At 34.8% G+C, this 26,865-nt stretch overlaps 4 protein-coding genes across 5 annotated transcripts; 1 reads left to right on the top strand and 3 right to left on the bottom strand.

The window, feature by feature from the left end:
- LOC104758499 (probable LRR receptor-like serine/threonine-protein kinase At1g51880) lies at positions 3,590-8,289 on the top strand. The gene is made up of 13 exons (XM_010481382.2): positions 3,590-3,923; positions 4,356-4,440; positions 4,551-5,576; positions 5,668-5,806; positions 5,889-5,960; positions 6,033-6,104; positions 6,184-6,252; positions 6,342-6,523; positions 6,613-6,983; positions 7,089-7,215; positions 7,299-7,361; positions 7,466-7,655; positions 7,750-8,289. The coding sequence occupies exons 1-13, from the start codon at positions 3,921-3,923 to the stop codon at positions 8,156-8,158; spliced, it is 2,808 nt and encodes a 935-aa protein (XP_010479684.1). The 5' UTR covers positions 3,590-3,920; the 3' UTR covers positions 8,159-8,289.
- Positions 8,589-10,650, bottom strand: LOC104758498 (IAA-amino acid hydrolase ILR1-like 5). The gene is made up of 5 exons (XM_010481381.2): positions 10,236-10,650; positions 9,835-9,960; positions 9,418-9,732; positions 9,208-9,336; positions 8,589-9,119 (listed from the first exon to the last, which is right to left on the bottom strand). The coding sequence occupies exons 1-5, from the start codon at positions 10,584-10,586 to the stop codon at positions 8,718-8,720; spliced, it is 1,323 nt and encodes a 440-aa protein (XP_010479683.1). The 5' UTR covers positions 10,587-10,650; the 3' UTR covers positions 8,589-8,717.
- On the bottom strand, positions 16,814-19,103 carry LOC104758496. Of its 2 annotated transcripts, none has more exons than XM_010481379.2 (3): positions 18,175-19,103; positions 17,938-18,077; positions 16,814-17,486 (listed from the first exon to the last, which is right to left on the bottom strand). In XM_010481379.2, the coding sequence occupies exons 1-3, from the start codon at positions 18,703-18,705 to the stop codon at positions 16,946-16,948; spliced, it is 1,212 nt and encodes a 403-aa protein (XP_010479681.1). In that variant the 5' UTR covers positions 18,706-19,103; the 3' UTR covers positions 16,814-16,945. The 2 variants fall into 2 exon arrangements, with proteins under 2 accessions (XP_010479681.1, XP_019095297.1); XM_019239752.1 differs by having other exon boundaries at positions 16,814-17,543; positions 17,995-18,077.
- On the bottom strand, positions 19,215-21,408 carry LOC104758497 (IAA-amino acid hydrolase ILR1-like 4). Its single transcript, XM_010481380.2, has 5 exons — positions 20,900-21,408; positions 20,532-20,657; positions 20,097-20,411; positions 19,880-20,008; positions 19,215-19,798 (listed from the first exon to the last, which is right to left on the bottom strand). The coding sequence occupies exons 1-5, from the start codon at positions 21,248-21,250 to the stop codon at positions 19,394-19,396; spliced, it is 1,326 nt and encodes a 441-aa protein (XP_010479682.1). The 5' UTR covers positions 21,251-21,408; the 3' UTR covers positions 19,215-19,393.

The raw sequence follows: 26,865 nt of genomic DNA, 5'->3' as shown, positions 1-26,865 counted from the left end.
CAATTATAGGTAATGTGGCTGATATTGAAGCACACCTGGATGATGGCGAAAGAAGAAGAAGGTGAGCTAGATCCTGAAGAAAATGATGATGATGATGAAAATGCAAATGGTGATGATGTTAGAGGAGGCCCGCATATATGGTGTTGTTCCGCAGACAAATGATGATGATGAAAGTGAAAGTGAAGAGGAGATTGAAATTGATGCTGGTGAATATCCAGATTCTCCAGTTGATACCGATGAAGAGTGGGCAAATTTTAATAAGAAAGATGAGAAATGCAAGCGAAGGAAGAGTAAAGGGCTTACTGACTATGATAAGCCTCCATACTTGTGGTTGCTGCAGACATTTAATAATGGAGATGAGTTCAAAGATCAATTGTTAAGGTATGTTTTGAAAACTCAGTATGATGTGAAGCTTAATAGGTGGGAGTCTACAAAGCAAGCAGCTATATGTACTGATCCAAAATGTCCGTGGAGGATTTATTGCTCGGTGGAGAAACCATTGCGAAAGTGGATGGTTAAAGTATATGTAGACAAGCACAATCATGTAGCCACGGGAAGAGCAAGGATGCTGAAACAAGGAACTATTGCCAAGTTGTTTAAAGAGGAAGCACGAAGGAGACCTGACATAAGAAGTACAGATATTAAGGATGAGCTGATGCAAATGTCCTGACATAAAACCAGTTAATGGGGAGCTTTATTGGCACAAAACCGATAAGGAACTCATTGGAGTACCAGGTTTCAGGAAGATGCCAGGACGTCCTAGGAAGAAGCGGATAAAACCTGCACATGAGTCCCCATCCAAGCCCAATAAAGCAACTCGTTATGGAAGGACAATCACTTGTGGTAACTGCAAACAAGTTGGACATAACCGTGGGACTTGTAAGAATGAATCTTACGCGATTGAAGGTCCAAAACGGAAGCGTGGAAGACCTCGAAAGATACCAGTAAGTGTAAATCTTCCCTTAATTTTTTGAACTTTTACATTTTCTTATGTTTGTCTTCTTTAACATTTCAGGTTGATGGTGAAAGCAACCCAAATCCACCAAAAAGGCGAAGAACAAACACTCAGCCGCCTCCTGCTTCTGCATCTACATCAACATACCCATTATCATCTAGTGCTCCTGCAACTACATCAACATTTCCATTATCATCTAGTGCTCCTGCTGAAGGCTCAGCTCCTGCACGTCGACGTGGTCGTCCATCGGGTCAAGGTCGTGGTCGTCCTCCAGTCCAGAAACAGCCATCTATTCCAAGAGGAATTGGGGTATACATATGCCCTTTCACAGATCGAGTATTTGATGTTAGAGGAAACAGAGCACAAGATCTTGGAGGTGCTCCGGCGTACAACACATCTCAGGGACCACGCCAACTCTAGTAGTATTAACAATTGGGTTACCATGTTAACTCTAGTAGTCTTTTGCATCCCATCCCATTTTAAACTTTTTGTATTATCTATGACAGTTGTTTTTTTGGATTGGTAACTTTTCTTATGAATGCTTTGATTATTGTCTACGGTAACTAAACAACAACGATAGCAAATCACATTAGTTCATATTCAACCAAATACAACACTAAGCAAGTACAACACTACTTCAAAGCATGAACGAGAACTGCAATAACACATACAAAACCCACCCACGATAAAATCATACACTAGCGAAGCATCTTCTCCTTCTCGCTGCTCACCATAATCTCCTGCTTCAACTTCATGTTTTCCTGCTCCATTGCATCCCATACCTTTGATTTCACAATTGTTTCTTCTTTTAGCTCTGATTTATCAACCGTTGATCCTCTTTGAGTACCCCTTTCCCGGTTTCTACCTTCAACCAATGCTCTAAGCTTCTTCAACTCTTCTTCTTTCCAATTAATTACATCACGAGCTTCTAGCAAAGCTTCTTTTTGCCACCCGTGAGGTTTTTCAACATCAAACCAACTAAAGAAATCACACACACCCCTCCACGCATCTCCACATTTGTAAAACCTTCTCCCTGCATTTGCATCTGTCCAAGACTTTTTCATGATCGCCACCTTGCCATAGTCACATAAAACCTCCCCACTACTTGGCCCGAAGCTCATTCCTCTGCTAGTAGCATTTGACCCACTTCTTGAATTTTGGCTTCGATTCATCGTCCCTTTCCCGAAGCTCGTACCTTTCTCCAAAATCAAAATTAGGGTTTAAATTTGGGGATTTTTCTAAATTGAAATTTATAAGCACATGTGTTTTTTGTTTCAACCCTACTCGAGTTAACTTAACCACATATCAAATGGAAGTTAACCACTGTGAACAGTCTCGTTAAGTCTAATTAACCCGCGGTTGTGAATTGGGTGCGCGGCTAAATGTTTGAATATTAATCTGGGCAAAGAAAATAATTGGAGTATTAAACTGGAAGTGATAAAAGTTTGTGTATTAAAGTGGTAATAGAAAAATAGTTGGTGTATTTTTATGGAATTTTCCCTATCTTTTTCGCTATGACTCTAGCTCGCTAATAGGCTACATATTGTATTGAAAAATACTTAGGTTCACCCCTAGGGGTGAACCTCTCCATTCACCCCCTCTTATCTCAACCAATCAGAATCTTTTATCTAATATTTTATTTCAAAAATAAATTAAAATTAAATTAAAAAGCAAACCAAATTAAGGAAACAAATTCTGTATACTTTTAATTAAGGAAAGTTAAATATTGGCTTGGTTTAGATTTTTAAACTTAGAATAAAATTATGTCGGTTTGGGTTTACAAATGAGGTGGTTAGGGTTTAGATTTTACAATTAAAACGAAATTATATGTCGGTTTGGGTTTACAAATGAGGTGGTTAGGGTTTAGATTTTACAATTAGAACGAAATTATATGTCGGTTTGGGTTCACAAATGAGATAGTTAGGGTTTAGATTTTACAAGTAGAACAAAATAATATGTCGGTTTGGGTTCACAAATGAGATGTTAGGGTTTAGATTTTACAATTAGAACGAAATTATATGTCGGTTTGGGTTCACAAATGAGATGGTTAGGGTTTAAATTTTATATATGTCGGTTTGGGTTTATTTAAGTGCGGTTTAAGTTTTTTAATTTTATAATAATGTATACAGATTTTATTGCCTTATTTTGTTAGGGGGTGAATGGAGAGGTTCACCCCTAGGGATGAACCCAAGTATTGTTCTTTATAAACGAACGGGCTTATAGAATGTGCATTTGCATTCTCAGTTTCTTAGCTGTCGACCAAAAATAAATCATCACTAATTATTATATACTTTAACGCAGTGCCGGTCCAGCAACATTGGAGGCCCAATACGACAAAAATTGTACTTTAAAAATGGGGCTTTATAATATTTTCTTTTAAATTGTTTTTCTCAATAAGTCTAATGTAATTTTTTAAATGAGGCTTCAACTCAAACCAATTTTTAAAATGAGGCCTCAACTAAAAGCAAATTTTTAAAATTGGGTCTTTTAAAAGAAATTAACTCTTAAATTGAGGCCTTCTAATTAAAAAAAAAAACAAAAAATCCTTACAAAATGGGCTTCAAAAAATTGAGGCCAGATACCTATGTATCATAGGAATGTGTCAAGGGCCGGGCCTGCTTTAACGTAAAATGAAAGTAATCAAATATTTACCGGATCAGGTTTAGTTTGCAAAGCCTCTTATGAGATTAGTGAAGACATTGTAAGAATAATGGCTGCTTTAAGGATGTAGAAGAATCCTACGAGACGTAACTCCCGCCAGCGGGCCAGTGAAGACCTTTCTCATCAGCCAAAAACGTTGCAAATTCGCCAAAATTCCGACGATTCAGATGCTCACATACTCACAAAAGAACAAAAAGGAAACGTGTAGGTCAATTTATGTTGCACACTCTCCCTTTACAATGATTCTTCCGACACGGTTGACGGTTGACACACCATTGCCAAGTGGTTTTGTTTCAAACAAATCATGGTGAGAGACACTGTTTACACAATTTATGTTATACACTCGCCCTTTACCATTCTTCTTTCTGGCCCATTCTTTACAGAGGAAAGAATCCATGTGAACATATAGCTTTTTGTCTTGGTCAAACCTCAAACCAAAAAAAAAAAGTCTCTGATTTTTTTTGTCTCTACTACATACCGTTGACTTGTTCATCACCGTACCATAGATACACAAGCTGTTTAAAGAAATCAACTTAGAAAAAAAACAAAAACAAAGTTGGCATTTTGTTGATTAGTGTCTACTTGTTGTTAGATAATGATTTTTTATACGTTGTGAGCACAACAAAATCATATCTAACAAAGAGTTGACATTGTCTTAAAGTTGTTGACTTTGAACCCAACAAAAAAGAAAAAAACTCTGGTGTTTCTAAGAAATGGATAAACCAGTTACATTGTACAGGAGATGATGGCGTCCAACGCGGTGCTGCTTACGTTTCTTTGCTGTGTGGCTCTCATCAATCTTGCCAATGCTCAGGATCAATCAGGTTTAATTTGGTCAAATTACAGATTATGCTCTTCTTTATCTACATGATATGAAAAAACAGAGAGTTTTTTTAGTTATAAACTTTTTTTTTTTTTTAAACATTTGAATCAGGGTTCATTAGCATAGATTGCGGGTTACAACCAGAAAATTCCAGCTACACGGAGTCATCGACCGGTATAAAGTATGTTTCGGATTCGAGTTATACGGATACAGGAACCAGCAATTTCGTGGCGCCTGAGAATAGACAAAACATGATGCAGAGCATGTGGTCTGTTCGAAGTTTTCCAGAGGGAAACAGAAACTGTTACACTATTGCAGTCAATAGCAGCACCAAGTATTTGATCCGGGCGGCTTTTATGTACGGTAACTACGATTCGAGAAACGAGATACCGGGTTTCGATCTTCACTTGGGTCCAAACAAATGGGACACTGTTGAGTTGGAGTCTCCTGTGCAAACATTGTCCAAGGAGATCATGTATTATGTGTTGACAGATACATTACAAGTGTGTTTAGTGAATACAGGTAACGGTACGCCTTTTATATCGGTGTTGGAACTAAGACCGTTGCGGAATTCTTCTTACGTAGCTCAATCTGGATCACTCCAGCTCTTTGAAAGGTTGGATTATGGATCAACCACGAATTTAACGGTCAGGTATCCAAACGATGTTTTTGATCGGATATGGTTTCCTTCCACGCCAGATGGATCGAAGCCGTTAAGTGACCCGTCGACTTCTCTCACAAGCAACCGTACCGGTAGTTTCCGTCTTCCACAAGTTGTAATGAGAACTGGGATTGTACCTGATGTTCCAAGAGGGTCTGTAGATTTTGGATGGATTCCAGATGATCCCTCTCTTGAGTTTTACTTTTACTTGTATTTTACGGAACTTCAAGAACCGGATTCCAGAACCCTAGAAACAAGAGAATTCTTGATTTTGTTGAACGGACAGGCTTTTGGGAAACCGCTTAGTCTTAACTACTTCCGGACCTTAGTCCTGTTCACTTCAGACCCTTTAACAGCAGAGAGCTTCCAGTTTTCTCTTCGTCAGACTCAGAATTCATCTCTTCCACCTCTGATCAATGCTATGGAGACTTACTTTACAAACAAACTTCCGCAATCATCAACCGAACAAAAAGACCGTAAGCTCTCTCATGTCCTCTTTCTGGTGCCTGAAACCAAATAATTTCTCACTGTTTATTTTTTCTCTCCCGGTTTTGTGAATGCTGACAGTTTCGGCTATGAGGAATATTAAGTCTGCATATAAAGTCAAGAAAAACTGGCAAGGAGACGTGTGTGTGCCTCAAGCTTACACATGGGAAGGTCTGAATTGTAGCTTCAATGGCACAAGCGTGCCTAGAGTAATAGCTTTGTAAGTGTCCTTATAAAACAGTTTTCCTTCTCTCATTCTTGAGTGAGAAGTCTCAGCAGTTATTGCTTTATATATGCAACAGGAACTTGTCATCCGCCGGATTGACAGGAGAGATAGCCTCTGATATATCACGTCTTTCAGAGTTACAAATTCTGTAAGTTTGTTATTTTTGTTGGTCACAAACAGTATGCAAATATTATTAATAGCTCACGTTTTTAACTTTCAGGGACTTGTCTAATAACAATTTGACTGGACCAGTACCGGCTTTCTTAGCTCAACTTCAATTCCTGAGAGTCCTGTATGTATTTTCTTAACCCGACATAGTAGTAAACTAACTGATAGATAGTAAATGACATTATCTATTGTGGATTTTGTAGACATTTGGCGAACAACCAGCTTAGTGGTCCTATACCACCTAGTCTCATGGGGAGACTAGAGTCGTTTAGGTACTCAACAAAAAAAACAAAAGAAAAAACCACTTTTCCTTCTCATTCTATGTTTGAAAAAATTGTTAAATCCTTTTCATCTAATGCAGTATCCATGGGAATCCAAGTCTTTGTCCTACAAGTGCGTGTGAAGAGGTCTCACAAAACAGATCAAAGAAGAATAAACTTCCTGGCTTTGTCATTCTATTAGTTGCATCACTTGCAGGGCTGCTTCTTCTTGTTATCATATCTTCAGCTATATTTTTCATCTTCATGAGAAAGAAGAAACAAGGTATGTTTTATAGTTAAGTTAACTTATTTTCGAGTTTCCGGGGAAAAGGTGTTTGTACGTACTACGTAATGTGTATGATTGGTCTCCAGGTCGAGTGATTAACAGGACAATTACAGCTTCTAGTAATGGACCGTCATTACAGAGGAGAGATACTGGTTCGATGCGTCCATCATTGCAGCGAAGAGAAACAGGTTTCTCAGCACATCCATCTTTACAGAGAATAGAGAGCGGAATGACAGACTACGAAGGGAATGAAACAGCGGTAGATGCGTTTGATTTGGAAATGGCAAATAGGAAGTTCACATACGCCGAGATTGTTAATATCACCAATGGTTTCGAGAGAGATCAAGGGAAGGTGGGATTTGGAAGAAACTACCTTGGTCAGTTAGATGGTAAAGAAGTGACTGTCAAGCTTGTTTCATCACTATCTTCTCAAGGCTACAAACAACTCAGAGCCGAGGTATAACATGCTAATCAAAAACTCTTTAATAACAATTGTTGTTTGATTATTAAAGAAAATAATGAAAACAGAACTTAGAAGAGCTTATGTGAATGCTAATTGTAGGTCAAACACCTTTTCAGAATTCATCATAAGAACCTTATAACCATGCTTGGTTATTGCAATGAAGGCGACAAAATGGCGGTTATATATGAGTACATGGCTAAAGGAAACTTGAAACAACATATCTCAGGTTTTGAAAATCTAGTTCTGCTTTATGTTCTTCTTCAAGTACAGTAATACAAAATATCTCAGTTATAATCTTGTCTTGTGCAGAGAACAGTACAACAGTTTTTAGCTGGGAAGATAGACTCGGGATCGCGGTTGATGTTGCACAAGGTTAGTTATTTGAAACACACTCCTGTTTTGGACTGAAACAAATCTCCCTCTATCTTGGAGTTCTGTTTCTATAACAAAGTTATGTTATTGCGAATGACTTATAGGACTTGAGTATTTGCATACTGGCTGCACGCCACCGATAATTCATAGAAACGTCAAGTGTACAAATGTATTCTTAGATGGAAAGTTCAATGCGAAGTTAGGAGGTTTTGGCCTTTCGAGAGCGTTTGATGCAGCAGAAGGAAGTCATTTGAATACAGCTATCGCCGGGACTCCGGGATATGTTGACCCCGAGTAAGCTCGAATCTTCCTATCATCCGAAAATAAAATGTGCATCCTCTTCATTGGTTGGTTTCTACAGATAATGAGATCTCATCTTTCACTGCAGGTATTACACATCAAACATGTTAACCGAGAAGAGCGATGTGTACAGTTTCGGTGTAGTTTTATTAGAGATTGTTACTGCAAAACCGGCGATCATAAAGAATGAGGAAAGGATGCATATAAGTCAATGGGTTGAGTCTTTGCTCTCTAGAGATAACATTGTAGAGATTCTTGACCCGAGTCTTTGCGGAGACTATGATCCAAACTCTGCATTCAAGACCGTGGAAATAGCCGTGGCTTGCGTTTGTCGAAATTCTGGCGAGAGACCCGGAATGAGTCAAGTGGTGACGGCTCTTAAAGAGAGTTTGGCTGTAGAAGTTGAGAGGAAAATGCATTTGCCGGTTGTATCAACAGATTCAGTTGAAGAGCTTGCACTTGGCTTTGGTTCCAATCCACCTCCTCGTTTGAGATAATTATTTTTTTTTATTGATTTCATTTTTGTAATGTTTGTGGTCTCTGGAAATAAATCTGTTATATATATGTTTTACTTTTGTGAGTTGGAATAACCAGAAAATGTTTGATCCAGATGTGAGGATTTTTCTTACAGTTTATAGTTTGGTTCTGATTAGGGCTATGTAGGGTTTGGAGATTATATTGAGCAGTCAAGCGTGGGGCACATATTTTCCAAGGACTTTACTTGTGACCTAAGTAACTTCCAGTTTTGTGTCCTCCTCTGTTTCTCTTCGGTGACATAGGCTATGTGCCTTGGCCAGAGACATAAACGCGAGATAATGAAGTACTTGGCCAAGAATTTCTATATGACTGTAGATTTATCAGAACGGACAGACCAATTTTGGATTGTATCGATGTGTATGAAATCATCAGATTCATCATTCTCAGAGAAAGAAATAATAAAGCTTGACACTAGCTTTTTATTTTATTGATTGACAACTGCGAGTAGTTACACGGAACCATGATTGACATTTTCGATACGTAGATGATGAGATGAAGAAGAGAGATTCAACTATGGCATCAAAGTTCATCTTTCATGTAACTCTTATTTGGCAATGAAGAAGACTCAAGAAGATATCTTGTGGCCAAGGAAGCAAGAAGGGAAGCACCATAAGGGAGTATTTCTTCATTAACTTCAAAATACGGAGAGTGAGGATTCGGCATTGGTGGATGATTTTTGTTCTGCATTCCAACAAAGCTAAAATGCCCCGGGATTGCTTCTTGGTAGAAAGCGAAATCCTCTGATACCATCACTGGTTGTGTCTCAATAAAACTCTCAGCCCCTAACATATCCACTGCAATGCTCTTGTAAAAAGGGTGCAAATCTTTGTTGTTCACAGTCGGCGGGAAAGGAGGAAACACATCTTCAAGAAAGTCAACTGTTGCATTGCACTTGCTCACGCTTGCTTGCGTTGTGATAACCTGTGAAAACATTCCAACTCGCGTTTAAAAGTTCGATCTCGAGAGAGGAAAGGAAGACAAAAGTCTCAGACTAATGAAGATCACTGACCTGCTCAATTCTTTGCTTAATTTGCGCAAAACTTTTAGGTGAAAGGGCTCGGAATGTGCCACCGATAGTAACAAAGTCAGGAATGACATTAAAGGCATCACTGCCTTCAAATTTAGCAACTGTAACCACCTGTAAGCACTCAAAATCAACCCACATGCTATAGAGACACATGCCTAGAAGAGCCAAAGATAATTAAAAAAAAAACTATACCTGCGAGTCTAAAGGATCTGCCTCTCGCGAAACGAGTTGTTGTAAGCTTTGAATAACATTTGAAGCAGCCAAAACTGGATCTATGGCAAATTGAGGAAGAGCTGCATGACCTCCTTTCCCGCTTATTTTAGCTTCGAAACGTCCACTACCAGCCATCAATAGACCCTCTCTTGAGCTCAGTTGACCTAACCCTAATAGATTCGAAACATGTAATCCAAAGATTGCTTCCACATTATCTAATACTCCAGCCTCCACGATTTTCTTTGCACCTGCTCCTCCTTCCTCCGCTGGTTGGAAAACAAGAACCACTGTACCCTGATGAACAAAATGTCCAAACAAGTGTTAAGAAACCAAACAACATCGATATATATTTTCGAAAGATCCAAACTAAAAAGATAAATACAGTACAACACTAACCTGTAGCTCGTCTTCGTGTTCTTTGAGCAATTTTGCAGCACCGAGGAGCATTGTAGTATGAGCGTCATGTCCACAAGCGTGCATCTTCCCTGGAACCTTACTCATGTGTTCCCATTCTACCATTTCCTACACAATCCAACCAATATAGCTTGTCATGCAATACCACTAAGAAAATTACATATATAAGCAAACCAAATCCCACAGAGAAGTGAACTCAACAAAATTTTTACATGATATTACAGAGACATGTAACCATAAATGATCATGAAGAAGGAACAGAACAATGCAAAGTATCTAACACTTATAAAAAGCCACAAGAGAGTTCCATGAGAAGATGAGAGAGACCAAGTCAAATCACCCTCTCAACCAATTTCTTAAAACTTTGAAAATCAAATACATACCTGCATAGGAAGTGCATCCATATCAGCCCTTAAAGCAACAAAAGGGGCTTGACCAGTTCCGACATATCCGATAACACCAGTTACAGCAACTGGATACTTATAATTAGACACACCCATCTTTTTCAGTTCTGCTCTAACAAGCTTAGATGTCTCTACTTCCTCGTAACCTAGTTCTGGGTTCTCATGGATTGTCCTTCTAATTCCTACCATCCAATCGAAAAACTCATCTCTTTTAGCCAGACTAAGCAGGTTTTTTGGGATTTGAGATAACTCATTGGAGGAACATGAAATCAGAAACGAATTGAGTAAGTGAAGTATCAAAACAAAAGAAACCAGTTTGCAGCCACTCATTGTGAACCAAGAGATTTCTGCGCTATGGTGAAGTGAAGTAAGCTGAAAACATGAAGGAGAAAATTGTATTTATAACCAAGAAGAACTCATAAATATAAACTTCATAAAATATCTTGATATTTTCTTTTCTTTTCATTTTTTTTGTAATTTTCTTCGGTCCCAAGTCACCATAATAAAACATTCTTTAGTGCAATTTAACACATCATCAAAATGGACCATCTAGATGTATTTTTCAAACTTATCCAAAAAAATCAGAACTTTTTGTTTTTTATAAGTTCGGATGATTCATTCAAAATTTGTAAATGTCTAAAATACACTTATTTACAATCAATCCCAAATAATGTTAATTTTCTATAGTTTTTTTATATTCTAGAAAACTAATATTTGCAGTTGCACAAACACAAAAAAAAAGTCTTTAAAATAGTAAAATCACGGATTATCATTTTCTCGTCAAAATAAAAAATTCATGTTAAGGTGTTATTGATTGATTCACGGTCGGGTGTTTCTCTTATAGAACTTGTATTTATAAGATCTTTTGTTGTTTCCCGTAGAGTGAATAGAAGTAAGAAAATTATGCTTAAACTAAGTTTTTGAAATCTCTGTTTTCCCCAATTATCACGGTTATAAGCGAATCGTGAATATTATAAAAGATATGTTGCTGGCAAAGAATTTTCTTGTTTTAATACACATGTGGGAATCATTGCTATCATGAAGGTGAAGATGTAATTTTATCCTCACTTATTTGGCACTATTATGTACTTCAATTCAAAAATTTGATAATACAAACATAAGAAAATACAAATTTCGGATTTGCAAAATCCTTTTATTTTTGTTTGGAGAATCGTTTCATTTTCAGTTTAAATTGTTGTGACACGTGAAGGATGAAACTAGACATTGAACGGTTTGTAATTGCTGGACGGTGCGGTCTCCTTGATACGAATGGATTTTTGATGGATAACTTTCATAGATTTTTGATGGATAATTTTACTTTTTTGTTCAAAGATGGATAATTTTTTCTTATTTGAAAAAAAAATAAAACATATTTCTCTTCATTCCCTAAAAACAATTCCCAATTTTGGCCAAAACAATTTCAACTACGTCATATAACAAGTTAAGTCTATCTTAATGATTATTCTCTACATATTAATAGAGAAACACATTTGAGAAAAAAATGATGTGTCGCCGCCATAGAATTCATGACATTTATCAACAAAATACTCTTAAATTTTCTAACTAATTACAGCTCTTTTTTTTTTGAACAAACAAAGCCTTATATTAAAAACTTTAAAATAGTTCAATACAAGGAGATGAAAAGGCATTTCTTGCTAAGCCATCGGCTAGCTGGTTAACTAATTACAGCTCTATGTCATTGTATTTATTTAAAAAAAATTAACTGAATAATAATTAGATATGTCATTATTTCTCACACAAATTTAATAGTAAAGCAAAATTTCACTAAAATTTACTTACAAATATACAAGTCAAAATTATATTGATTTCTTAAAATTAATATAAATATTCTACAAAGGCTATAAAAACTTATCAATTAATATAAAGTTAATAAAAACCGCCTATATATTAATAGAGAAGCACATTTGAGAAAAAGCTGATGTGTCGCCGCCAGAGAACTCATGACACTTTTTAGCAAAATACCTTTAAATTTTCTAACTAATTACAGCTTTATGCCATTGTATTTATTTTAAAAACAATTAACTGAATAATGATTAGGTATGTCATCATTTGTCACACAAATTTAATAGTAAATCAAAATTTCACTAAAATTTACTTACAAATATACAAGTCAAAATTAAATTGATTTCTTAAAATTAATATAAATATTCTAAAAAGACTATAAAAACTTATCAATTAATATAAAGTTAATAAAAATAAAAAAACATATAACTTATTAACATAATCATATAAAAACAAAATGTTATATGTTAGTATTATTACCATAATAATTTAAATAACAAGCTTTTAATAGTTATTAAAATGGATTATAAAAAGAAGTATATTACTCCCAAAATATCTCTAACTCATTAAAAAAAACTTAATTCCCAATAAATATAGATTTATATATTCATAAATAAATATAAAAATGACAACAGATTAGGGGATATCATGATGTGTGATTATTTATATAGATCTAAGTATGTAAACTAATTAATCTCAATATTTAGTGTGATTGTTTATTAAAAATAGAAATAGATAACCAAATAGGAATATACGTTCTAATTGTATATTCATCTATGTACTATTAAGGGGGGGGTTATTGGTTTAGGATTTAGAAAAAATTTTAATGACTTTAAAAGTTATGTAAAATATGTTGTTATTCAATCAAGACTTTTTAAGGTGTTGACTGGTTCTCCCGCTACCTCCCGCAAACGCTGCGTTTGCGGGTGGTAGCGGTTGCTAGCGATTGGAACCAATCAAACAAACCGCTACCAATCGCTCCTAATCGCTTTCAACAGCTCCAAACCACTGAATTCCAAAAGCTACTTCCCGCAAGCGTTTGCGGTTGCGGGCGATTGCGGTTGGATTTTTTTTTTTTGGTAGAAAAACTTAAAAGAAATCAATGATAATGAATTTTTTTTTGTTAAATTTTCTATCTAACCATTTTACTCATTAAGGATGGGAGAAAATGAAGTACGGATACGATTGCAGAGATTATAAAATAAACAATTAGAAGAAAATAATATTCCAATTAACAATAACCCGGAAAATTTGATGTAAATTTAATGGCACATCGCACACAAGTTCAAAAAAATCTAAATAAATATAATATTTCATCAGAAATTTAAGAAAATAAGATTATTTGTGAAAAATTTTAAAACAATCACCAGTGACTCTTCTCAACTCTCACTTGACCATTCCTACCAATGCAACTACTGACCCACGATCTAAGAGAAAAGAGAAAAGATCTACGATCTAAAGCATATGTTTTGTCATTTATCAAATTACTTGATTAAATTTTTGGTGAAAAGCCAAATGTATAAAGAAATAAGTATTTCAATATAAAATTCATTTGTTTTTGAATAATTATTTTAGTATTTTTTAATAAATTTTAATTATAAATCAAGTTTAATAAAAATTTTGGTGTTTTTAAAGATTTATTTATTTTATATCACATTTCTTATGTTCCAACCGCTATTGCAACCGCTGGTCAACCAGTCGTAAACCTCCCGCAAACGCACCAATTTTAAACCGCTAAACCAGTCGTCCAAAACGCTTAATAACGCTTGAAACCGCAATTGCCCGCTTCCGCAATCTCCCGCAACCGCAACCGCAACCGCAACCGCAACCGCAACCGCAACCACATCGTTTGAACCAGTCAAGCCCTTAAACTCTTTAAAATTTTGGTGTTATTGGTTGTGGATTTGTAAAAAGTTATCTAAAATCTTGATAAATCTAGTGTTATTGGATTAAGAGTCTTATAAAGTCATTAAAAGTTTTATGTTATTCAATTAAAACAAAAGAATATTGGATTGTTAATGAATTCAAATTTTGTGTTATTGGTTTAGGATTTTATATCATTTCCTTCATAACAAAAGTCATGAAAACTCTTTCATCAAATAGAAAGATTTTGAAAGATTTTACAAGATTATGAAACACAAATCAGCAAGATTTAAAATAACTTCCTAAACAATCTCTTATAGAACCTTCATTTTTACTTTCGAATTTTCTATGATTTTTATTTCTATGATTTTAAAAATCAGCAAGATTTCTAAAAACACAAAGTCATTAAAAAAATTTCTAAATCCTAAACCAATACCCCCCCCCCCTAAAAATGAATGAGACAATAACCCTTATCATTATAAATAAACTTAGTACCCAAAAAAATCATAATATTTAAAATGAGTGATTATTAGATTATGTAAAATTGTTATAGTTACTCGACAAACCATAAATATAAATTTGATTTTTAAACACACAAAAACATATATTGCCATAAATTGTAATATTTTATAAATATTTTCTTTACCACGTTCACATATTTCACAGGTGAAATGTATTCTTACACGAATACGTTGATTTTGGAATTTCATTAGTTTTTTCATAATGGTTTTTTTTTGTAATAATCATCATTTATAGAAAATATTAACAAATCGACTAACTCAAAAGATTTAACTAGAATCAAAAATATTAAATCAATAAATTAGATTATCTTCAGAAAATTTAGTTTAGAATCTGATTGTTACTAACATATAATAAAATTGAATAATTAAACTACCAAATAATTTAGTATATGTTGTTATGGTTACATAAGAAACATGCAAAAAATTTATGATTACAAAATAAAACATAAGAAGATATGAATTTGATTCTTAAACCACATAAAAGACATGTTGCAATAAATAGTAACATTTTGTCAGTATTTTCTCTACGAGAAAACCTCTTACACATTCAAAGATTTCACGGGTAAAACATATTTTTTTACATGAAAAACGCAGCTTTGAATAAATAAATAAAAAACTTAAGTTACATATTATGTTTGACACAAACACATATTGGTTCTAGGATAATAATTTTACTTATAATAATTTTCTTTAAATCGATTTATCTTGCACATAGTGCGGGTTGTTACCTAGTTCCCTATTAATAGAGAAGCACATTCTTAAAAAAAACTGATGTGTCGCCACAAGAGAGCTTGAGATACATTTAGCTATTTAGCTTCATTTGGATTTATTATTTATAACTATATGCCATTGTGATTTTGAAAAAAAAAAAATCTTTTATATTAATAGAGAATCACACTCTTAAAAGGTTGATGTGTCACCACCAGAGAACTTGAGACACATTTAGCTATGTAGCTTCATTCAGATTTAATATTTACAACTATATGCCATTGTGTTTTTGAAAAAAAAAAACAAATGTATTATTCTTGAAAACTTTATCACATAACTTTATTAATATTAATTAAGTTTAAGCTTTAAATATATTTTATATAAAAAAATGATTTATTAAAGGCATGTGTAACCTATGCGGATCTCACAAATTCAAGCGGAACAAATGCATAGACATTTTACGGCTCAAAATATTTAAGACACCCATTGCAGGATGGCTTAGCGGACGTGTTTGACCGGGTTAACAATTTTATTCAAATTGTCCGGTTCATGTAATTTTAGTTTTTGTGATTTTTATTTGATTTGATAGTTCAAAATTTTGATAAAAATCTAACGATCACTAATTCGGTTCACATTCTATTCAGATCCGTCATCATTGTCAATCTAAATTTTATGGTGAAACGATTACTATTTTAAACTTTCATAAACTTAATGATTTCAAACCAATATAAGTTTAATTGTTATACTAAATAAATATATTTATAAATGTAATAATTCAAACAAAAATTTTACTCCGTGCAATAGCACGGGTTATTACCTATTTTCGTTACATATTTTCAACTCACTTGCTTTTCTTACTTTTTATTTTTATGATAACTGTTTAAAACTTTAAATTGCTAAAAACTTTTTTTTTTTTGTCAACCGTTGGGCCACAACTGACCGGCCTATTAGCCAAATTCTTACATTCGTAGGAACCGAGACATTCCGGGTGTGATGGTGACTTCTACAAATGGACTTACGTCCTGCCACTGCACTAAAGACTTTTATAATGGTAAGAAACTAACCCCATTGCTGAACCGAATCTGGTTTCCTGTTTTGTTTCGATACTATCGCATTGCCAAACTTGATTCAAGAGAAGTAAGCATAATGGCGATATACAATGATGATACAAGGAACAATGAAAGTCCCTACGTCCACTAGAAATGGCAACCAAAGATTCATTTATCTTCCATAAGCAAAGAACTTGTTAACCAGAATTGGAATGCGGTATTGACTAACAGAGACAACAACCAAAATCATTCATCAACATCTCACATTCAGAAAAAATCTATGAATCATACGTGTTTATGATGCAGCTTTTTAAGGTAAACTTTTCTCCTCAATTTATCCCATTTTCAATCAAGAAACAAAGATAGTCAAACACATCAAACCACATGATTTAAGCGATACTGGTTGGTTTCTATATAGCCAAACAGTACCAACTGATCCTCTTGTAACAGTCACTTGTTCTTGACACCATTAGGAAATGCAATGAAAATGCCTAAAGAACAATGTTTAGAAGAAAATGCCTTACTCTTTTTTTTTTTTCAAAATGTCCGAACTTAAAGAGTAATTTCTAGACATCTAAGCATGGAACAAGAGAAATCCGATTCCCCTAGGGACTGAAAAGAACTCAAACCTATATCTTTATTCAATAATGTGTCACGTCAAAAATATGTTTAACCATCACAATACCTGTTTGATTAAGTTATAATCAGATTCTGTCCATGATCATACTCTAAACACAAACACTTATCAAAACAAAAACCAGGAGCGACGAGTGGAAGATCTGTTAGAACCCAACTCAAGAATCTTGGGTGCAAGTTGCAGTAAGGGCTCCAATGCGCTTGGAGCAAACTTTCTAGCAAAGAGATAACAGATTTGAGACTGCTGATCATTGTAGAGGCAGGATTTGGCACCCGGAAGCTTCTTGAGAAAACTTTCCGTTATATCAGCCTTTCCAAAAGTAGCTGGATGAGCACCACCACGTGACCAATCTGTCCATGTCATTGTCCGATTGGCCAACGAAAGCCGATGTTTCATAGACAGCATTGTGGGAAAGTAATGTTCATCAACATAACATGGAGGTCTACAAAACTCTTTGAATTTGGGATAGTAAGTGGTGTCTTGAACAATCTCAACAGCGAGTTTCCGGTTAATTTCAAACCACTGAGACCCTTTTCGCCACTGGCTTAGTTTGACCTCTGGTTCCATTTCAGTCCGGTATCTACCTCTTCCATCAGGTCCTTCCTCATCAGCAGCACCCATGAAACTATATCTTGATTCAGAGACATACCTATAGATAAAGCCGAAACCGTGCAGAGGAATGCATGATTCAGACAGCAGAATGAACCATTCATTAGAGATNACCCGGAAGCTTCTTGAGAAAACTTTCCGTTATATCAGCCTTTCCAAAAGTAGCTGGATGAGCACCACCACGTGACCAATCTGTCCATGTCATTGTCCGATTGGCCAACGAAAGCCGATGTTTCATAGACAGCATTGTGGGAAAGTAATGTTCATCAACATAACATGGAGGTCTACAAAACTCTTTGAATTTGGGATAGTAAGTGGTGTCTTGAACAATCTCAACAGCGAGTTTCCGGTTAATTTCAAACCACTGAGACCCTTTTCGCCACTGGCTTAGTTTGACCTCTGGTTCCATTTCAGTCCGGTATCTACCTCTTCCATCAGGTCCTTCCTCATCAGCAGCACCCATGAAACTATATCTTGATTCAGAGACATACCTATAGATAAAGCCGAAACTGTGCAGAGGAATGCATGATTCAGACAGCAGAATGAACCATTCATTAGAGATATCGAGCAAAGCATTAGCCAAAAGCCTCCTTTCAGCGTCCCCCATACTCATCTCTCCCCATGCCACAGCCTATATAACCCCCAAAGATATTGTGAGGAACACAATTAAGAAACAAATAAAAAAAAAAGGTTGCAGGGTTATTCTCTGAAACATAAATTACAGTTACCTGACTAGGGATATATCTTCTGTAAAACACAGATGACCTCGAAAAATCCGATTTGTAATAAGGCAAAGCATGAACATAGATTGAGTAAAGACCCTCATATCCTTCAAAGAACCTCTCCCAGAGTGGAGCAAATGGTAAAGGACCTTTGCTGAGAAACATGAAAGCCAATTTAGGAACCCTTTTAAACGGATACCCATTTCTCTGTGGTTCCATGGAAGCACGCCAAAGCAATTCACTGTCATTCATCGTGTGCCAAACATTGGAAGGAGGCCTAATAAAGCTATCTAAAGTAATAGTCCCACGACCATACATAGAGATCAAAGTGGTTGGAGCCACAGGATCCAAATGTTGAATCTTCAAGAACTTGATCATGTGTATACTAACTACTGAGATCCCAAGAGTCAACACAAGAAACAATAACAAAACCTGAAGCAGACGCATCGACAAAAGTACTCTACATTGGTTTGTGACTCTCGATTTAGGGGTTGATGCACCATTGTCTTCCTCCATCTCCGTTACCATCACTTTCATCTAAAAGCTCCTCACACAAGAATCCAGAGCTTCTGTATTTTGGTAACGAAAAATCCAATCCGACAAGGTTTACGATAAAGGGTCTTTTCCTAACAGAAACCCATAAGTAAAGATTGAGACTTTCAAAGAAGCAGAGATATGGAAGAAAGAGAGACGAACGAATTCGATTTTAGAAAATCGAAACTTGAATCTAAATACGTATTGGACGAAGAAGATGAAGTAACAAAACAAAGAAAGATCCAATCTTTCTGATTTTTATATGCTTCGAAGATGTTTGTCTGATGCATCCATTGTGGTGCTTTTCTGAAAACTCTCAAATCTGATTTGTCATTCTCAAAGGAAACATAAGCATAATAAACCTAGGAGTGACATGTTTCTTTCAATTGACAGTTTCAGCTTTTAGTTTGGCGTTATTAAGAAAATACTTATATACATAACATTCACTCTTCTCATTTCAATAGCCCCAAATCCAATTACTTTGTTTAAGTAAAGTTGTTACTTTTCTTCGATTTTGCAATCAGTTTTATCATCATCTCAGAGAAGAGGAGACTTACAAGGGAGCTTGACACTGCAATACAATTTTTATTAACCTTTTACATGGCAGGCTCTGTTAAAAAAAAAAAAAACTGTTGCCATGTTGTGACAATTTGGAAGAGATGAAGAATGGAAGATAGCCAATGTTGGCATATCAAAGTTCATCTTTTTTGTAACTCTGAGTCAGAGTTGAAGCTTTCAATTCAAGAAGGTATCTTGTGGCCATGGAAGCATGAAGGGAAGCACCGTAAGGTAGTAATTCTTCGTTCACTTCAAAAAACGGCGAGTGAGGGCTCGCCATTGGTGAATGAGCTTTGTTTTGCATTCCTACGAAGCTAAAATGTCCCGGTATTGTCTCTTGGTAGAAAGAGAAATCCTCTGATCCCATCAATGGTTGCATCTCAACATAATTCTCAGTTCCTAACATGTCCCCTGAGACATTCTTGAAAAACTTGTGTAATTCTTTGTCATTTACAGTCGGTGGGAAAAAAGGTTTCTCCTCTTCAATGAAATCCACTGTCGCATTACACATATGCACGCTCGCTTGCCTTGTGATTACCTGAAACCATTGGACTCGCAAAGAGTTAAAAACACTAGGGTCTCAAAGGCTACACATCAAAAAAAAGGCAAAGTTACTGACCTGCTCAATTCTTTTCTTGAGTTGCATAAAGCTTTTAGTTGAAAAGGCTCGGAATGTACCACCGATAGTAACAGAGTCTGGAATCACATTAAAAGCACCACCACCTTCAAATTTAGCAACTGTAACCACCTGTACACACTCACACATAGATCAAATCACTCCACATGCTATATAGAGACATTTGAAGTGAGCTAAAAGATTCTATATATTTATATACCTGTGAGTCTAAAGGATCCGCCTCTCGTGACACGAGGTGTTGTAAGCTAACAATAACATTTGAAGCTGCCAATATGGGATCTATGGAGTGCTGCGGAAGAGCTGCGTGACCTCCTTTCCCGCTTATCTTAGCTTTGAAAAACCCACTACCAGCCAACAATGGACCCTCTCTCGAGCTCACTTGACCTAATACCAATTGATTTGTGACATGCAATCCAAAGATTGCACTCACATTCTCCAGTACTCCAGCCTCCACAATTTTCTTTGCACCTCCTCCTCCTTCCTCAGCCGGTTGAAAAACTAGAACCACTGTGCCCTGATGAAGAAAAGTCCAACAAAGTTTAAGAATCCTAATTATGCTAATTAATTCCCAACACATTCGAATTTAAAAAAAAAGAAGAGGTTATTAGATTAAAAAAACAGTACACCACTAAACCTGTAGCTCGTCTTCGTGTTCTTTGAGCAATTTTGCAGCACCGAGGAGCATTGTAGTGTGAGCGTCATGTCCACAAGCGTGCATCTTCCCTGGAACCTTACTCTTATGTTCCCATTCTACCATTTCCTACACAATCCAACAGAATATTTCCTACACAAGTCATACCACTAACAAACTGTAAATCATATAAGTAAATAAGTAAACTCAACAAATCTTCAACCATACTACAGACAAACAGAGACATAAATCAAAATTCTTCATGAAGAAGACACAAAACAAATGTTCCTCTTTTCAAGTATTCAACACTAACAAAACACAGAGTCCCTCCTTGTCACAAGCCAAATCAATTTTGAAAATCAAAAACATACCTGCATAGGAAGAGCATCCATATCAGCTCTTAAAGCAACAAAAGGGGCTTGACCAGTGCCAACGTATCCAATAACACCAGTTACAGCAACTGGGTGCTTAAAAGCCACACCCATCTTCTCCAATTCTGCTCTAACAAGCTTAGATGTCTCTACTTCCTCGTAACCTAGTTCTGGGTTCTCATGGATTCTCCTTCTGATTCCAACCATCCAATCGAAAAAATCATTCCTTTTAGCTAAAGTAAGAAAATTTGAAGGGATTTGAGATAACCCATTCGAAGAAGATGAAATCAGACACGAATTAAGCAAGTAAAGAAGGATCAAAACAAAAGAAACCCTTTTGCAGAAACTCATGGCTTTTTATATCGATCGATTCGATTGATTCAGATTATCAATCGAACCGTGTAGAGAAGGAAAAACAAAAACAAAAAGAGATCGAAGGAGAAGAGAGGTGTGCGTGATTATGAAGCAGGGGAACAGAAAGCAAAAAAAAAAAAAGTGCTGGTATTTAAATCCCCTCAAGTAGTAGCAAACTAGCAAAAGCCAAAGCCAAAGCCAAACACAACTTTTTTTTTTTTTTTTTTAACTGCGTCTCTGTTTTCATAAAATCTTTCATTTTCTTTTATTTTTATTTTTATTTTTATTTTTTTTTGGTTGTGGAAAATATCAAAATCATCTTTAAAAAAACCAAAAACATTCGTTTACCTAATTGATTATGATCAATTTGATAACTTTGTTTTTTTGTTTCTATTTTTTTTTTTTTTGAAAAGAGTGATGGGAATGGGATGTTCCTTGGAATTGTCACTTAAAATGTAAATAAGTCAAACAAGCCTTTGGAATTACTAGTTTACTACATTTGGAATTTGTGTAAGTATAACGTCAAAGAAAACTATTATCCCACTATCTCAAACATTTGTAGCCATACTCCAATGATAATTCATAAATTCTTAAAGTTATCCATTGTAAACATACATTATTAATAGGGTTCTATATTGTAGAAGCCCCTCTGAATTGTTATGTACAATTTTATCTTTACTGCAAGAAATTTTACTAAATAAAAAATAATAAGTAATATTATATATACATGTATTTTTTTTTAAAACAATTTTATGATCCTATACATTGTAATTTAAATTTCTAAAAATATTTGACTCTTCATCACGAAAGTTTTGATTTGATATACTAAGTATATAATATACAAAATTTTACATATTAGTTAGACTGTAATAACATAATATTATGTATTATTTTTTATTTCACGAAATTAATTTATATTTTTTAAAAAGATAGAAAATAAAAGTATAAAACAATAGCAAATTAAAAATTTATTTGCATTAAACCATTATTATAAATTTATAGTAACATAAAACAAGCTAAGTAAAGTAAAAATATATAAAAGTTTGAGTCTTTGATAAAGTGTATTTCACTATCAGTAATTCCAGTACTGAGAGGATTAGTTTTCGTATTCGTTTTGATTTTAGGTTCTTTCCGTGACACGTGAATAACGAGAAAATAAAAATAAAAATAAAAATTGAATGGTTCTAATTGAACTGTTGGACGGTCCATTTTGCTGTTGTTATAAAACAGCTAATAAGCACATGGACAACGTGTTTAATGACTTTTATTTACAATTTTCTTTTTTATTTCTTAAAAAAATATATTAAGCCACACAAACTATAGTCTATATCCCAATACATTATCACAAATACCAACTTTAAAATGGTATACTCAACTGCACAAAATATATGTATTACATAATCATATATACCAACTATACGATGACATATGTCCATCATCAAAACCATCTTATTCTGGTATACCATAAACAATGAATCACATAATAATTATTTTAATATATAAAAATAAAAGATCCAAAAAAATTGATTTTGCAAAACAATATATTTGACTGTAGAAAAATTAATATATTATTTTTAATAATTTTTATTTAACTATTAGTTTTAATTCAAAATTAAAATTACTAATTATAAGAATGAATACATTAAATATGTAAACAAGATATTTAGTTAGATAATATAGAATATGTCTTAATTTAAAAGAAAACTATAAATTATTTGATATAGCAATTTATGTTTTTTGGTTTTTAATAGTATAGATAAAAATTAGAATATTTTTTTGTCAATACTGGTAATGCCAGAATTTGTCAACATATACCAGAATTGTATGTTTATGGTGTTCACCACATGGTATCATACAGTTCATGCATGTGGTTACACTACAAAAAAACTATACATTGATAGCACATTATGATAGCATTACCTTCTAAAGTGCTATGTACGAAAATTCGAGATTTTGGTTTCTATTGATAGCAATATACTAATGTTAAGATATGAAAACACTATAAAAAAAAGACTAAAATTGTGACATTTTGTCATTGGAGGGGAAATGTTTATTAAGCGGTACATTTTCCCTCTTCTCGAAACGCTTAGGTTTTTATCTATTCGAGTGTTTCCACTGACATAACATAACACTTATGTTTTTTTTTTCTCGTTCGTGTCGCTAAGTGTTTTTCTCTTTTTCTTCATCTCTTTCCACTGATATCTCCAGTGACAACACTGAAGCAATTAATCCTCTCTCTGGGCATCAATTCGTCCTTGTAGAAACAATAAACCATCTCGCTGGCCATAAGTTCGTCCTTACATTCTCCATATTAGCTCGATTTCATCTCGCGAGGCAAGGTTTTGTCTTTCTAGTGTTAGTTATGTTCTTTATTTTGCCGTCGACGGCGAGATTTAGGGTTAGGTTCTTTAGATTTGCTGTTTGTTTCAATTTTCCTCATATTTAGGGTTGTGTATCAATTTTGTTATGAGATTTAGGGTTATGTGCTTTAGAGTTGTGGTTTGTAACAATTTTTTCTGATTGTGCTTTAGATTTGCTGTTTATCTTATTTCCTTTTGAGATTTGGATTTGATTTAGCTTCATATATGTTCTCTTATACTTCACTTGGCTTTGATATAGCTTCATTTGGCTTTGTCTACGAAGCTTTATTTTTTAGTCAGAAATGTGTACTTGTTTTAATATTGTTTTCTCATTATTGGTGACAGGTTATATCCATCAAACAAGCTAGACATTTTTCTCAATTATATACAGCAGGTAAGTTCTATCTATCCAGTTTTGAGGTGTTATGTATGGTGGAGTTATTACATTGCTGTGGTTTCAGTTTTGTATTGAGTTTTATTTGGTGGAGATATGACATTGATATGGTTTCAGCAGTTTATGTATCTATTTATGCTTGATGTGTTTTTTTTTATTTGGATTGCAATGACTGTTGTTGCTTCTTTCTCGTAGTGTAATTGGTAAGAGAATTAGTTAGTGTTGTCACGGTATGATATGTTGCTCTAACGGTTATATTTAAGGTGAGATCATATAATGCTGGACAAGGAATGGGTGCATCTTTGCAGGTATATCGATGTTAATTTATACATTTCTGGTTGTTGGCTGGGTTTTGGGGTATTTAATAAATGTTTTGCTTGTCATTCATTTATAGACTTGATCCTGCTTATGAGAGAGGTGCATGGAATTTTGTTCGGGCTGTGGGTGCAGATAATGATGACAATCAGTTTGGTAATTTGCCCTTGCAAAAATTGTTGCAATGTAGATCGTCACTTAGGGGTTGATGTTGTGATCATCTAGTAACCAGGGGTATGGATGAGGTTTACAAGTGCCGTAAGGATTGGTACCATCACGGAGAAGTTACTCAGTTTCTGAATGTGATAGCAAAATAAATCAGTGTAATGAAGAGATTGTTGGGTTGTACAGAGCTGCTGAGTATTTAGATAAGGAGTTGGTTGGGTTGGATGAGTTCTCTGAAATTGCAGAGGGAGAGGACAAGAAAGAAGATACGTTCCTGGCAAAGTTAGCAGACGCAGAAACACCTTTATATAAAAATTGTGCAAACCATAGTAAGCTATCAGCGATTGTCTCATTATTTTGACTGACACAAAATGGGTGGTCTAACAGGAGCTTCAGTGAGCTACTTGAGACACTGCCAGAGATGTTACCTGATGACAACGTGCTACATACATCATTGTACGATGTGAAGAAATTTTTGAAGTCTTTTAATATAGGTTATCAAAAGATACATGCTTGTATCAATGATTGCTGCCTATTCAAAAAGAAGTTGAAGAAGCTTGATAGGTGTCCACATTGCAATGATTGCTGCCTATTCAGAAAGAAGTTGCAAGTTTGAGAGACCAGATGGGATTTTACGCTGAAGAGATTCCTCTTAGGCTAAAGTTTCTTATACAAAACCATACTTCTTATTCTAATATGTTGGCGAAATGATTTCTAGGTTTATTATTTTCTGCATTTGATAGAGCCCAACTACCGATTGTTTGAACAAGTGCAAACTGCTGGACTGGTTTGGTAGAACTGATGGAGTTGTGGCTGAAGGCCGTTGGCAATGTAATGAACCAAAAGTGTTGGTTAATGATATCTCTCTTAGACCAAATGCAGTCAAAGTCTTTGTCGATGTGGTACATGGAGGAGATATATTCCTGTGGAGGCCTACGCCACAAATTAGATACCTTGGGGACTATGTGAAGTCATTCGTGGCCTGCCAATAAGTGTGTTTTAGATGATGCATCAGAATCAAGTTTCCAAAGGTCTCCTACATCATCTATAAAAGCACTAAGTCCTAAAACTGCATCAAATGGTAAAAATTCTGCATCTCCAGGTTCTAACACTCCAAAAGCGCCTGTAAAGATAAATCCACCACTTTCTCAGTCCCCACTCCAAAATTCTCAGGTACTTTTTTCATATGGTATAAAGTGGCTCTTATTTTTCTGTTAATCGAACTGTAATATAATGGTTTCTTTTGTAAATATTGTAGAATGATATTGTCAAAGAAAATCAGAAGTGCAAGTTAATGGAGATTAGCGGAAAGAACCAGGTGGTTGCTGAAGGACGTTGGGTTTCAGACAACCCAAACCAGACTGTTCATTTTGTTCCCTTAGGGCCTAATGCAGTTAAGGTTTGTATTGACATAGTGAAGGTGAATGCTGCCGCAGTTTGGAGGCAGTCGGCTGAAATTGAATGTATGGGAGATGCAATTGGCACATTCATTGCATGGCCAAAGGATAAAGTGATATTGTGTTAAAACTTATCAGGTTTACTCTACTACTGTTTCTGTTTGATCTAAGACTTGAATGATGAATTTGAGTTCTGTAATGAATTGTTGGATTGGTAATGTAGTGTTGGTTTGAGACATGTTTGCTAAATCAGGTTTTAGGGTCGTATTCATACAATTGGAAGCTGCTAGCAAGCCATAGCATTAATGAAATATATTGTAAAATACTACAACAAAACAAAGTGCTGCAACAAACCAATTAGTAACACTTTCCCAACGCTATAATGAAACAAATATAGCATCAATACCGAAAGCTATCACAAGATAGCATAATCAATAGCAAATACAAACCGCTATTATATAACAAATATAGCGTCAACACAAAAAGCTATCATAAGATAGGCCATCCATAGCAAATTGAAAAAATGTTATTGTATAAAACTTACAGCGTTAGTAAAAGAAGCTATCATAAGGAAGACCAATTAATAGCAAGTCAAAAACAACGCTATCATATATTTAAAATACGATAGCAAATCCAAAAATACTATCATATATGTGCGACCTATTATAGCTGCCGCTGACATAGCGTTTGATAATTCACTATTAGTGACATATAATAGCATTTCTCTATCGCTAACAAAACCTATATTTTTGTAGTGTTACGTAGTAAATCTATTTTGTGTAGTTGAAAATCCAGTATTATATTTTTTATGTACGATCATATATTCTCACATATTTTGTGTATCTAACAATCATTTTTTCTTTCTATTTTTGTTCTTTTTTTGTGATATATAAACTTTTTACATTACTGGCAGGATATATTATTCAATATATATGATGTCATGATACATAACGATATTAGTATATGATGATATCTAATCTG

This window comes from Camelina sativa, chromosome 17, assembly GCF_000633955.1.
Source record: "Camelina sativa cultivar DH55 chromosome 17, Cs, whole genome shotgun sequence".
NCBI lineage: Eukaryota > Viridiplantae > Streptophyta > Magnoliopsida > Brassicales > Brassicaceae > Camelina > Camelina sativa.
The sequence above is the reverse complement of the archived record's forward strand: the minus strand, read 5'-3'. Positions and strand labels throughout refer to the sequence as shown.